At 44.2% G+C, this 14,964-nt stretch overlaps 1 protein-coding gene across 1 annotated transcript in view; it reads right to left on the bottom strand.

The window, feature by feature from the left end:
- astn1 (astrotactin 1) overlaps positions 1–13,900 on the bottom strand; it is a gene marked incomplete at both ends in the record, with an annotated part of 516,901 nt that extends 503,001 nt beyond the window's left edge. The window contains 1 exon segment of the mRNA XM_083781951.1: positions 13,531–13,900. Coding sequence (XP_083638077.1) covers positions 13,531–13,900 — 370 coding nt within the window.
- Between the last annotated feature and the right edge of the window lie 1,064 nt (positions 13,901–14,964).

The raw sequence follows: 14,964 nt of genomic DNA, 5'->3' as shown, positions 1-14,964 counted from the left end.
CACCCAGAAAGGCTACAGTTTATGACACCATGCACACCCAGAAAGGCTACAGTTTATGACACCATGCACACCGAGAAAGGCTACAGTTTATGACACCATGCACACCGAGAAAGGCTACAGTTTATGACACCATGCACACCGAGAAAGGCTACAGTTTATGACACCATGCACACCGAGAAAGGCTACAGTTTATGACACCATGCACACCCAGAAAGGCTACAGTTTATGACACCATGCACACCGAGAAAGGCTACAGTTTATGACACCATGCACACCGAGAAAGGCTACAGTTTATGACACCATGCACACCGAGAAAGGCTACAGTTTATGACACCATGCACACCGAGAAAGGCTACAGTTTATGACACCATGCACACCCAGAAAGGCTACAGTTTATGACACCATGCACACCGAGAAAGGCTACAGTTTATGACACCATGCACACCGAGAAAGGCTACAGTTTATGACACCATGCACACCGAGAAAGGCTACAGTTTATGACACCATGCACACCCAGAAAGGCTACAGTTTATGACACCATGCACACCCAGAAAGGCTACAGTTTATGACACCATGCACACCGAGAAAGGCTACAGTTTATGACACCATGCACACCCAGAAAGGCTACAGTTTATGACACCATGCACACCCAGAAAGGCTACAGTTTATGACACCATGCACACCCAGAAAGGCTACAGTTTATGACACCATGCACACCGAGAAAGGCTACAGTTTATGACACCATGCACACCGAGAAAGGCTACAGTTTATGACACCATGCACACCCAGAAAGGCTACAGTTTATGACACCATGCACACCGAGAAAGGCTACAGTTGTAATAACATCTGCTGGTTCTCCCTGACACAAAACGTTGGGCTATATACAGCGCGCGCACACAACGCACGCACGCACGCACGCACACGGCAAAGTAGTTCAGGGATAAGGGGTTTAGCATGGAACGAAATTGGGCCCCACTGTATGTCTCTTAAGGAGAATTCCATACTAGAAGGCTTTATTACCTTTATTTGTAGTCGTTACGTCCCCACCAAAGAGGTCCGGGTGTTATTTTGTGCAAAAGTGCATTATTGGCTATTTCCCCTACCATAAGCCCTCAATGGGGGTTGGGTTTTTGTGCTAATTCACTTATTTCCATCTAAATAAGTCATAAAGTGTGCCGCTCGGGATACTTTTTACATTATGAAGAGAGGATATATCAAAATATATAGATTTTTGAGCGATGGAAATAAGCGAATTAGCATAACACCCCATAGCCCCATTCAATTCAGTGCAATTCAATGAGGGCTTATGGTAGGGGAAATAGCCAAATAGCGCTTTTGCACAAAATAACACCTGGACCTCTTTGGTGGGGACGTAACAACTACAAATAAAGGTAAGAAAGACTTCTAGGGCCCAGGCCGTAGCGTAACGGTCTGGGCACCGGACTGGTAATCCAGTCGCAGTGTGCCGCAGGTTCGACTCCCGGACCCGACACGGCCTTTACTGCATGTCATCCCCCCATCTCTCTCCCGTTTCCTGTCAGCCTACTGTCTGTCCCTTAAAAAAAAAATCAATAAAAGGCGTAAGCCGCAAAAAAAATATCTTTAAGAAAGACTTCTAGCATGGAATTCTCCTTTAAGACAAATCCTTTGAGCTAGTATAGATAAAACATACTCGATAACCACGGAGTGAGATATAGCATTCGAGTGAGAAACACAGCACTATATCAATCATTATAACCACAAGTTAATCTCGTATACTGTACGCACGAACCAAGCAAGCTCCTCATTAAAAAGGTATAAATTCAGTGATTTCACTTAATTCAAAAATCACTTGTGTGTTTTTGTTTTGTTGTAATAACCCTCCCTACTATAGAGTGTGCCGACCATATAAGGAGTTCCTCCCTGTCCCCAGTTAACCCCTGGGGGTCAAAAAAAATAAAAAAAACGTAGGTTTAGTTTTTGGCTATAGGTGGCCCAGGCTTCATCCAATCAGGAGAGAGAGGAGCCTTCGGCCAATCATGATCGGGCGGGGGCGGGACTTGGTGGCCTGTCGGGTGCCCCCCCCCCCCCCCCCTTCACTGCAGTGCATGTGCACATCTTGTTACTGGGGCGTTCCGGGGGGAATCCTTTAATTGCTGCATCGTTATCAATACTTCCACATGATTCTAATGTAAATTGCTCTCACTTTGCTGACGAAGCAAACAACAAGGTGGATGTTCTGGTTAATAATTCAATGCTGACACGATGGTGGTTCATCAAGCAAAGAGGAAAGGAAGGAAAAAACAAACAAGGACATCACACACAGCTGCTCAAGTGTTTGGGGCGATTGGGTGAATACTGGACAACTCACCCCGGTGCGTGCCCGTTTTCCCTCCCGGAATTTTCACCAGCGAGGGGGATAACTTTGTAATATGCTATTGGCTGTTTGTATTCTTTTTGGAAAAATATAAAAAATACACTCCTGTGGAAAGGCTATATTATTTTACTTATATTGACCCTATAAACAATTTAGTATTATTTAGTATACTGTGAAGAAAATAATTATTTGACCCCCTGCTGATTTTGTAAATTTGCCCTAATACAAAGAAATGAGCTGTCTATAGAGCCAGTCTCCAGACCTTAATCCCATAGAAAATCTGTGGAGGGAGCTAAAGCTTCGAGTTGCCAAGCGACAGCCTCGAAACCTTCAGGATTTGGAGAGGATCTGTAAAAAGGAGTAGACCAAAATTCCTCCTGAGGTGTGTGCAAACCTGGTGACCAACTACAAGAAACGTCTGTGCTTCTGTGCAACAAGGCTATTAAGTCATGGTGTGCTTGGGGATCAAATACTTATTTCACCTGATAAAATGGAATTTAATTTATAACCTTTATATAATGTTTTTTTCTGGACTTTTTTGTTGATATTCTGTCTCTATCTGTTAAAATAAAAGTACCATAACAATTATAGACAGCTCATTTCTTTGTATTACAAAATCAGCAGGGGGTCAAATAATTATTTTCTTCACTGTATGTAAGGTTTTGCCCACTCAAATGGTACCTCGTCAGATAATCCCCACATATCCTATACAACAACTTCTGTGAACAGACTTCACTGTAGTAGCTTTTCATAAATTATATTTGTACTTAGGCTGTCTGCTGCTGTCATGAAAGTTTATAGTTAAGAGAAATTCAAAGTCCAGCCGTCTGCTGTCCAGCCTCTCCCACCCCTCACTGGGGAAAGTTCTGGGAGGGAAACAGAAACGGGGTGAGTTGTCTTGTTACCGATGGGGTGGGGTGATGGGGTGGGGTGATGGGGTGAGGGTGGGGCGATGCGACTCACACGTGGAATGTGTAATTGCGTTGCGAACTCCCGCGTGTGAGAATTCATTAAAAGTTTCCGTCCCAGTGGAGAGAGAGAAAACCACCGAAGGAAGCTGATTTATATGTAACGGCGGACGCCATAGAGACACCGTAGAGGCGGTTGATGTTTGTCTGCTTTCGCCCGTCTGCCTTAGCCGTTATGAATAGCGATCGTCCAATTAGCTCTCCGATGGTTTTAACCCATTCTGACCTGAGATCAGATTCTATAAATGTCGTCTACATCCTGACAGTTTTCTGAAAAAGCTAATGTCTTCTAGGTCAGTCGTTCTTAGATTTTTTTTAAAATAGCAGACCTACAAGCTCGTAGAGCTTGTAGGTCTGCTATTTTTCAATAGCTAAAGCATGACGTGATGCTAACGGCAAAAGGGGTTCCCGCCTAAAATGAATTAACCGTTCGGGGGTGCATGCGATTTATTTAAAAAAGAAAAACGTCAACAATAATCAGCGGCTAGCGTTTGTTAATTATCCCCATCTACTATCTATTCAGCCTCGTTTGCAGGAAACTCTTCCTCTTGTTATTTTTCCTACACCGAACAAAATGCTAAACATCTGACAAAATAATTATGCAGATTCCAAAGATTCATGGGGAGTTTATTTGCCACCAACTAACATAATTTAGGCACAAGTCTAGTGAAATAAATGGCATAGTAGCACTGGATGACATGGACAATTATATCTGTTATTTTAGCCTATAGAACGGGGGAAAGTGGACTATATGATCACTGGCATCGATGTAAGAGATAGGTTTATTAAAAATCACACCCGTGTGAAGTGAGGGGCGCCAATATATTAAAGTCTGAAGGCCTATTCATAGTCTGGATTTTCGGTGGTGAGGTGACCACCGCTCCGGTGGTGAGGTGACCACCGGAGCTGAAATAACGTTGAGCGGTGGTGAGTAAAAACAGAGAGAAGGGCTGGAGCGGTGGCGGTGGTTTGCTCTTCACCGCGGCTCAGTGACGTCATGTTGTAGTTCGGTGGTCACCTCAGTGACGTCATGTTGTAGTTCGGTGGTCACCTCACCACCGAAAATCCAGACTATTACTCATGTTGATTAGGTGATGTAAAACAAACGGTGCAAACACAAACATTAAACGCCATTAACAATAAAGAGACAATATGACTTAATGAGGCACAATATGACTTAATGAGGCACAATATGACGTACATTTTCTCTTCATTGCCAATGGCGTTTACAAAACAAACATTGAACTAAAGACAAACATTAAACCTGTATAGGAGGGGCTAGCGCCCCTCAAAAGAATGATATATATATATATATATATATATATATATATATATACACGTCTAATTGAGTCCACGCACGTAATATACAAATTACGTCCTGCTCATTTTTCTGCATTCATTCAAACTGATACCGTTGACTGGGGAGAGTCTGGGAGAGATGCAGGGTTATAGTCTAATGATCATTACATCCTGATGTGAAAGAAATTAATTATCAAACTAGGGTAGGTATACCCTCACAAAAATAGTAATCCTGCTCTCTATAATATACTGCCTCCCCCTGGCCAGCCGGGGCGCCTGATGGAGGGGAAAGGAACTGGTCTCTAAACTGCCTCCCCCTGGCCAGCCGGGGCGCCTGATGGAGGGGAAAGGAACTGGTCTCTAAACTGCCTCCCCCTGGCCAGCCGGGGCGCCTGATGGAGGGGAAAGGAACTGGTCTCTAAACTGCCTCCCCCTGGCCAGCCGGGGCGCCTGATGGAGGGGAAAGGAACTGGTCTCTAAACTGCCTCCCCCTGGCCAGCCGGGGCGCCTGATGGAGGGGAAAGGAACGGGTTGGAATTAACGTGTTCCTTCCGCACGCGGTACAGTACGTCCAACCTGGGGAAACTCACTGTCAGGTGAAAAAGAAGAGGCTTGGACTCCTCATGCATAGAAGGAAGCAGTCGGCCCAGGCCGTAGCGTAACGGTCTGGGCACCGGACTGGTGATCCAGTCGCGGTGTGCAGCGGGTTCGACTCCCGGACCCGACACGGCCTTTACCGCATGTCATCCCCCATCTCTCTCCCGTTTCCTGTCAGCCTACTTTCTATCCCTTAAAAAATCAATAAAAAGGCGTAAGCCGCAAAAAAAAAATATCTTAGAAGGAAGCAGTCCATTGCTCTCTCCCCGGGTTGGCAGAGGAAGTGTATAGCGCCCAGAATTTACTGTACAATAGATATGATGGAAAGATATCTGCAGCTCAGCTCAAAATGTGCAGCCAGAACAGATCTCTCGTCATAATATGGGCCCCCAATGGCCCATAGTCGCTTCTTTTGGGCTTGTTTTCATATAGCCCTGGGCAGTGTTGTTTTTGGCAGCAAATTTCTATTTTAGTTTAGTCATAGTCTTTGGACTGAAACTTCATTTAGTTTTAGTCACATTTTAGTCACCTGGAAATGTCTTAGTGTTAGTCTAGTTTTAGTCGACTAAATGTCATAAGATTTTAGTCGACTAAATCTACAGTTGATTTAGTCGACTAAAATGTATTTTGGCGGGTCTTGATGCCGTCGTAATGAGTGTTTTTACACTTGCTGAAAATAGGCGATCTACAAGATCACAACGCGTCGCATTGGGAGCTTGTAGATCAGCTATTTTCAGCATGCAACCAAGTGTAAAATGACTTATACTGGATCTCTTGCCCACTAGTCCCTTCCTAACATTTTAGTCTAGTTTTTATTTGTCGACGAAATTGTCAGTAAATTTAGTCTTAGTTTTAGTCATCGTAGCTTAGTTTTCATTTAGTTTCCATTTGTTTTTGTCAGTGAAAATAGGTAGTCGACGAAAAAATTTCGTCTTAGTCGACGAAAACAACACTGGCCCTGGGGTAGCTTGTTCTTAGCGTGAGCATTGTGCTGCTGTGTGTGTGTGTGTGTGTGTGTGTGTGTGTGTGTGTGTGTGTGTGTGTGTGTGTGTGTGTGTCAGGATGATTCAGGACAGCGGCCCTGGGCTTACATAACCCCATAGCCTCACAGTTTGGCTCCTCTCTCTCTCCGGGGTCCCTTGATTTGTTTGTCTGGCATTTGGTTTCTTGACTTTACACACAATACAACACCACCCTGTTTGGCCCTGCTTTACACTACCACACTTATACACTTATACACTTATACACTACACACTACACTCTATACACTACACCCACTCATCTATACAGCACTGGACACTTGAACGCTGTTTCATACGTAAACGCCGCTCTTTCATACCTGAACGCCGCTGTTTCATACCTGAACACGTGCAATGATAGTCAACGGCCAGCACGTTCATGTGTTTGGGGCAAATCCATCCCAGAATGCACTCTGTTCCTGAGTGAAATCGCCTCATGCGCTTTTGAGCAACTTAATGCAAGTGGATGTGCCAGACTGGATTACTAGCCATTAGCCAAGGTGCCTGGACCACTGAGCCACGACCCTAATTTTGGCCCTAAATTGCTTTTCTTTGCACTCTACTGTCTACTCTACCCTGCCGTTTGTTGACAATGATTTGTGCAACCCGCTCTGACATTGCATTTGTAAGTCACTCTGGATAAGGACATCTGCTAAATGCCTGAATTGTGTTCAATGTTCTCCAAGCACAATAACGACTCATTACAGCATTGTGAGATCCACTTAAGTGTCTAGCCATGGGCTAATCGTGGCGTCTATAATTATAATGGCATTATGCTCAGCAAGGACATCTCTCAGCATACTTTAGTACAGCCTATACTGTATATATACTGTATAAAACACAGCACAGTAACACAGTGGTTCTCAACCTTTGCAGGTCTTGATCCCCCAAAATAATCAAATTAGATGTGCATTACATTCACAAGTTCACACACATTCATACACCGATGCCGGAGGAAACCATGCAAGGCAACCAACCTGCACATCGGGGGGCAATTAGGGGTTCAGAGAGTCTTGCTCAAGGACACTTGGACACTCACGGTTCCCATCCGGTCACTCTACCCCCTGAGCCACCGCCACCCCAACAACTTCATAGATATGATATGATATGATATATGATATAGTACTTTGTCAGTTCACACTGAAATGTGTCTTGCGACACAGCAGCCAAGTATGCAGAACACATATACACACATTTGACACATTTGACATAACACAAAGAACAAGACAATTTACATACATAAAGACAAGAGCAATGTCCACCGCTTAGATTACCCCGTAGCTACTACAACTCCTGATTAAGCCTCAAGGTCGACTGGTAGACAAAGGACCTCTTTAGTCTGACCTTATTGTATGCTGGTACACCATATCTCCTTCCTGAAGGCAGCAAGCTTTATTCTCCATACAACACATGCTTAGTATTAGAGGTGATATTCCTTGCTAACCTTAAGATGCTGTTATCATACGTGGATGTATAAAGTTGCTGAAGTTGTTGTCCAACAATCTTTGAACAAATGTTGAGTTGTTGCAGCAGTTGTGACTTTAGGGCTGCAGACAAACATCCATATGCATGGAGATTAATCTGCTAATCTTTCAAGCATGTTCTGCAAAATCTTCAATTCACAAAGTGCTGGTCATCATGGCTCTCAGGCCCCATCCCAGAACAGTACGATGGCCCGTTGGGTTGGTCCACTGACCACCAGGTATAAGATTCACAACTTAGCCAGTTCTCCATAAAAGTCTTCTTTACTCTGGAATTCACACATACTTATTGCCAACTCCTCATCTTCACTCTGTAACTTTAAACATGGGTTGAGGGCCAGCCTCTTGAAGTTACCCTCTCCACTTGATTCTAACGTAACGTAGCTTTATTGTGCATACTCACACACACACACACACACACACACACACACACACACACACACACACACACAGTGTAAATAATGTATTTGTTGTTATTGGTTATTTTCCATACCTATGTTTGATTACTATTTGTATATTACTATTTGTATATTATCTTTGGTGAGAACCACATATAAGCCCTCCCTGGCTTTCTTTTCTCACCTGCACACTTTATTGATGTTACCTTTTTTGTACTGTTTTTATTGTGCAAATAAACTAAACCAAAAAACTTGTCCAATGTGTTGAAAAAAAGGGGAGCTTTTTGCAAAAGGAAATGAGGCAACAACTTCAAACCAACCCAACCCCACTGGATCCGCGCCATAAACCCAGCCAACAGCGGAAGGAAGCAGAGAGAGCTGGCAGCTACACTTTGTGACACAAATCCTGGTTAGTGAGGAGAACGCACTGGAATGGTTGAATGGAGAAACGCATAAACTGAACCTCCACCACTCTACGAGCAGGCTGGGCCAAACAGGAGGCTCATGCATTCCCAGGCACTATATAGCCCATTCTGGGCGAGAAGAACCCCTTTTGGTGTTAGCATCATGTTATGCTTTAGCTATTGAAAAACAGCAGATCTACAAGCTCATAGCGCGCCACCGAGTGGCGCGCTACGAGCTTGTAGGTCTGCTATTTTTTTTTTTTAATCGAAGAACGACTGACATAGAAACGTAGCTTTTTCAGAAAACTGTCAGGATGTAGAAGACGTTTTTTAGAATCTGATCTCAGGTCAGAATGGGATAGCCAGCGAGCTGCCCATGTAGTTCAGGTGGAAACATCATTACATGCCTCAGGCAGGCCTTGCTTAAAACAACAACAACGTCAGCATGCTGCCATGCCCTTGCGTTACTTACAGACCTATAGAATGAAATGCTTAGCGATGTGATGCATGGGCACTTTACAGTAACTATATGGATTTTTTCTTTTTACATCCACACACACACACGCACGGACACGCACGCACACGCACGCACACACGCGCACACGCACGCACACGCGCACCAATGCGAGAAGCAGAGATAGTTTACCATTAGCAAAGCACATAAGAAAACGCATTATATTAAATTGTATGTTGATGTACACTCTTGTGCATCCAAACGGCTGTATGCTCTCCCTCCCTTCCTTTCTCCATTTCACTCGCTCTATCTCAGCAGTTTTATACAAATATGTTCGTTCTTAGTCAAATAATTAAGGCAATTAACTTCCAATTAAATCAGTAGCGTTATATTTATCCAGTTACAGTATATTTATCCAGTTACATGAACCATAGCGTCCCCTGTGCAGTGCTCATTAAATTAAAATATTAAATTATAAAACTATTGTTTAATATCATCAAATGACAAAGAAGAAACCATCCGTTTAGGTTGGAAATCATTGGAAATATATCATTCCCAATGGTTTATGGGATGAGTATAGTTCCTTGACTCTTAAAATTAATTATGTTTGGCCCTACGCAGTCTTTTTCTCCGTCCGTTTTGACCCGAATACAAGTTTTATGGTCGTGATTCATCTCATAGGTGGTCGCCTTTGTTCCAGACATTAATCCATTCGGAACGGGAACCTATTTTGGTTGTTAGCATTAAGTTATGCTTTAGCTATTTAAAAATAGCAGATCTACAAGCTCATAGCGCGCCACCGAGTGGCGCGCTACGAGCTTGTAGGTCTGCTATTTTTTGAAAAATCGAAGAACGACTGACATTTTTTTAGAATCTGAACTCAGGTCAGAATGGGTTAATCAGACCAGTGTGTGTCCGGTGGAAACCTCGTATGAATCTGATCTCAGGTCAGAATGGGTTAAACTCATAGTAAAGTCTTTATGAAACGTCTAAATCAATGGGGAAATCCACTTCCCGGAAATGGAGCCGTTCCAAAAAGTGGTGAGCTCAGCTCTACAATACAGCTATAAAGCATGAAGAAATAAAAGAGCTTATTTTTATATATATATAAAAATCATACCAGTGTGAAATGAGGGGTGCTCTTATCATGCTGCATGCATCATCTCATTCCGGCCAATGAGAATTTGCCTCCTCGACTTCGTCTTCAATGATTGTGTTTACACAATGTTTGTGTTTACACAATGTTTGTGTTTACACAAACATTCAAACCTTTCCATTCATTATCAATGGCATTTAATGTTTGTGTTAGGACAAAGCTTGTGTTTACAATTTACACACACACACACACACACACACTAGAAGCTGGACATACCCCTCAAAAATCATCACCACATTCCGTGCTCCGCCAATCAAACCATCACAAATCAAGTCATTCCGGCCAATCACTTTTGGCATCTTCACTGTTATCTTCAATCTGTATACTTTGCTCAGCCAATCGAATCATCACTATGGGATGATCAGCCAATCACAAGCCAATGGTTGTGTTCACACAGACCCAGAAAGCTGGGCATAGGAGGCGCCCCTCAAAACATGGAGGGGGAGTGCGCACACACACACACACACACACACACACACACACACACACACACACACACACACACACACACACACACACACACACACACACACACACACACACACACACACACACACACACACACACACACACACACACACACACACACGTAACCCATGTTACGTTAATAATAACACTAATTCAAACACATGCACAGACGAGACAGTCAAATAAAGGCTCTAATACCATGCAATTATAAAGGTTCTCAAACTAAGCACTCTCACTCCCACACATCATCAGCAGGCAGCTACTAGACTAGCGTGTCAAGAAAAGCTGCTTTCCATACAGCAGTGCTGAAGTTGTCCAGCACCATGGACAGTGGCCAAACCCAATATTATGACCCTTTCACACACATGTTCCTCTATTGAAGTGTGTTGGGCTGACTGGCTGGCTGGCTGGCTGGCTGGCTGGCTGGCTGGGTGGCTGACTGACTGGCTGACTGACTGACTGACTGACTGACTGACTGACTGACTGAGACTGACTGACTGGGGATGGTAGGCTACTGTAACTTGAATGCAAACTTCTGACTATTGGACTATGTTTGACTTTCATCACAAACAACCAGAATGATCACACAACAACAATCAGGAGAATAGGTTGTATAAAGCACAGCCGTCTCTGTGTCGTTATAGAATAGGTTGTACAGCACAGCCGTCTCTGTGTCGTTATAGAATAGGTTGTAAAGCACAGCCGTCTCTGTGTCGTTATAGAATAGGTTGTAAAGCACAGCCGTCTGTGTGTCGTTATAGAATAGGTTGTAAAGCACAGCCGTCTCTGTGTCGTTATAGAATAGGTTGTAAAGCACAGCCGTCTCTGTGTCGTTATAGAATAGGTTGTAAAGCACAGCCGTCTCTGTGTCGTTATAGAATAGGTTGTAAAGCACAGCCGTCTGTGTGTCGTTATAGAATAGGTTGTAAAGCACAGCCGTCTCTGTGTCGTTATAGAATAGGTTGTACAGCACAGCCGTCTCTGTGTCGTTATAGAACAGGTTGTAAAGCACAGCCGTCTCTGTGTCGTTATAGAACAGGTTGTAAAGCACAGCCGTCTGTGTGTCGTTATAGAAACAGGTTGTAAAGCACAGCCGTCTGTGTGTCGTTATAGAATAGGTTGTAAAGCACAGCCGTCTCTGTGTCGTTATAGAAACAGGTTGTAAAGCACAGCCGTCTGTGTGTCGTTATAGAATAGGTTGTAAAGCACAGCCGTCTCTGTGTCGTTATAGAATAGGTTGTAAAGCACAGCCGTCTCTGTGTCGTTATAGAACAGGTTGTAAAGCACAGCCGTCTCTGTGTCGTTATAGAATAGGTTGTAAAGCACAGCCGTCTCTGTGTCGTTATAGAATAGGTTGTAAAGCACAGCCGTCTGTGTGTCGTTATAGAATAGGTTGTAAAGCACAGCCGTCTGTGTGTCGTTATAGAATAGGTTATAAAGCACAGCCGTCTCTGTGTCGTTATAGAATAGGTTGTAAAGCACAGCCGTCTCTGTGTCGTTATAGAATAGGTTGTAAAGCACAGCCGTCTCTGTGTCGTTATAGAATAGGTTGTAAAGCACAGCCGTCTCTGTGTCGTTATAGAATAGGTTGTACAGCACAGCCGTCTCTGTGTCGTTATAGAAAAGGTTGTACAGCACAGCCGTCTGTGTGTCGTTATAGAATAGGTTGTAAAGCACAGCCGTCTCTGTGTCGTTATAGAATAGGTTGTAAAGCACAGCCGTCTGTGTGTCGTTATAGAATAGGTTGTACAGCACAGCCGTCTCTGTGTCGTTATAGAATAGGTTGTAAAGCACAGCCGTCTGTGTGTCGTTATAGAACAGGTTGTAAAGCACAGCCGTCTCTGTGTCGTTATAGAATAGGTTGTAAAGCACAGCCGTCTCTGTGTCGTTATAGAATAGGTTGTAAAGCACAGCCGTCTCTGTGTCGTTATAGAATAGGTTGTACAGCACAGCCGTCTCTGTGTCGTTATAGAATAGGTTGTAAAGCACAGCCGTCTCTGTGTCGTTATAGAATAGGTTGTAAAGCACAGCCGTCTGTGTGTCGTTATAGAATAGGTTGTAAAGCACAGCCGTCTCTGTGTCTTTATAGAATAGGTTGTAAAGCACAGCCGTCTCTGTGTCGTTATAGAATAGGTTGTAAAGCACAGCCGTCTCTGTGTCGTTATAGAATAGGTTGTACAGCACAGACGTCTCTGTGTCGTTTGTCAACTTTATGGAACAAAACATAGCATTTAGCTGCTTTGTCAAACAATGCACACACAGAAGTTTGAATGCTAAAGTGGTATAATAATAATAATAATAATAATAGGGCAGGCTACAGTATATTGGTTGGGTTCAGGTGACTAGGCTACTAGCTTAAAGTCTCAGATGGATGTGTTGACTTTCTGACACGCCTACATTATGTGTGACCACGTGTGTGTCCAGTAGGGACGTGTAGTGTAGCCTACTGTAGTGCATAAACATGCACGTTATGAACACAGAACACACACACACACACACACACACACACACACCAGTAGCATTTAACACTTGTGTTATGCTATGTGGCCTGCAGCTTCATGCTAACTGGTGCCATGGCACAGACACTAGCAGGAGGGTGCTTATGCTGCTGCACAATGTAGAGGCTAATTACAACAAGGATGCAACAATAACAGACCCATTTGCATGACATTTGACTCGGCCTGCATGGTTGCTATATGATTCTTAGAGACATGATTTCATTCAGAACGAGCTGGAATTGCCACGGTGTGTTGTTATCATTCATGTAGCCACGGTGGTGGAGCCTGGGCTGGCTGGCTGGCTGGCTATAACAGGCTAGCGTTACTTCCACACACACATGCCTGTATCGCTGCAGCTGAGCTCAGGTGTAAATAATCATGTTTTTAACGAGCACACGCGGCGGTATGCGGATCAGGGATCAGTTTACTCACCCAAGACGAAGAAGGGCAGCTCCGTGTTCTCCAGGTCGTCCACCACCACGATCTCGCCGGGGAAGTCGTTCCGGACGGAGAAGAGCAGCTTGGGCTCCGAGGCCGACGGGCTGTGCATGATGGAGAGGTCGTTCTCCCGCAGGAACGGCAGCGCCGACACGGTGACGCTCTTCATCTTGCACTCCATGTCCTGGCTCAGCATCTGGTCCTGCAGCAGGTCGTGGTTGTGGTGGTCGTGGTTGTTGTTGTTGTTGTTGTTGTTCACGCCGGTACCGTGCACGTTGTCCACCGTGAGGGTTGATACTAAGAGCAGAATTATCCACCAGGCGAACGGCAGCGGAGACATGCTGCACGGTGATGTGGAGCCCATGTTCGCCAGCAGCATCATCAGCATCTCTCCACCGTGAAATGATTCCGCTTCGTCTCGTTCTCTATGTCCGCGTCGCACACACGGTCGCACTATAGAAGCAGCTTCAGTCTGTGTGAGAGAGAGAGGAGAGGAGAGGAGAGGAGAGGAGTCAGAGGAGAGGAGAGGAGAGGAGAGGATAGGAGGAGAGGAGAGCAGTGAAAGCAGAGGAGAGGAGAGAAAGCAGAGCAGAGCAGAGGAGAGGAGAGCAGTCAGAGGAGAGGAGAGGAGAGGAGAGGAGAGGACAGGAGGAGAGGAAGCAGAGGAGAGCAGAGCAGTGAAAGCAGAGGAGAGGAGAGAGAGCAGAGCAGAGGAGAGGAGAGGAGAGCAGTCAGAGGAGAGGAGAGGAGAGGAGAGGAGAGGAGAGGAGAGGAATGCAGCCAGTGAGCTCACAGCAGTGCACTGATTTTCGGGGGATCTGTTGAAAATGCATGCACGCTTATTCTTGCAGTGGTGGCAAAGTACTAATTTTATATATTGTTTTAATGTCTATATATATATTTATCTTTTTTTCTTCAGTTTAAAGTGTCAATACTGCAATGTAGAAATAGGCAGGCTATACTGTTGTGAATAATATTAGTTAGTTTGGATGAGGGCTATATAGGTGACCAGAAATGACCAAGCAAAGATTGCAATCATGGTGATTTATTTTTCTTTTAGTTCAAAGATAATGCTTAAAAAAAATAAGTTTCACAAAAAAGATAATTTACAAAAAAAGGAAAATAAACTTAATTTTGAACCTCAAATTCAAGCCTATAACAGTCTAAACCTTTTACTGAGGGTGTGCTTAAATCAACACAACAGTCCAGCTCTAGTCTGAGCTATGTTCTCTGTAGAGCTAGCAGAGCTATGCAGCACTACTCTGTGCCCTTCTGGAATCACTCCCTACCTGACCGGGGACATGTCACACTCTGCCCTATAGTGTGGGTAGAGTTTGCCAAAAAATAAAAGTAGGAAGAACAGCCAAAAACTGGAGAACACTGTCAGACAGACACCTTGGATGCAGAGAAGACGGTTCTTTATTCACC

This window comes from Protomyctophum parallelum (genome assembly GCF_964188405.1).
Source record: "Protomyctophum parallelum genome assembly, chromosome: 14".
Taxonomy (NCBI): domain Eukaryota; kingdom Metazoa; phylum Chordata; class Actinopteri; order Myctophiformes; family Myctophidae; genus Protomyctophum; species Protomyctophum parallelum.
Note: the sequence above shows the minus strand (reverse complement) of the source record. Positions and strands in the feature narration are given on the sequence as shown.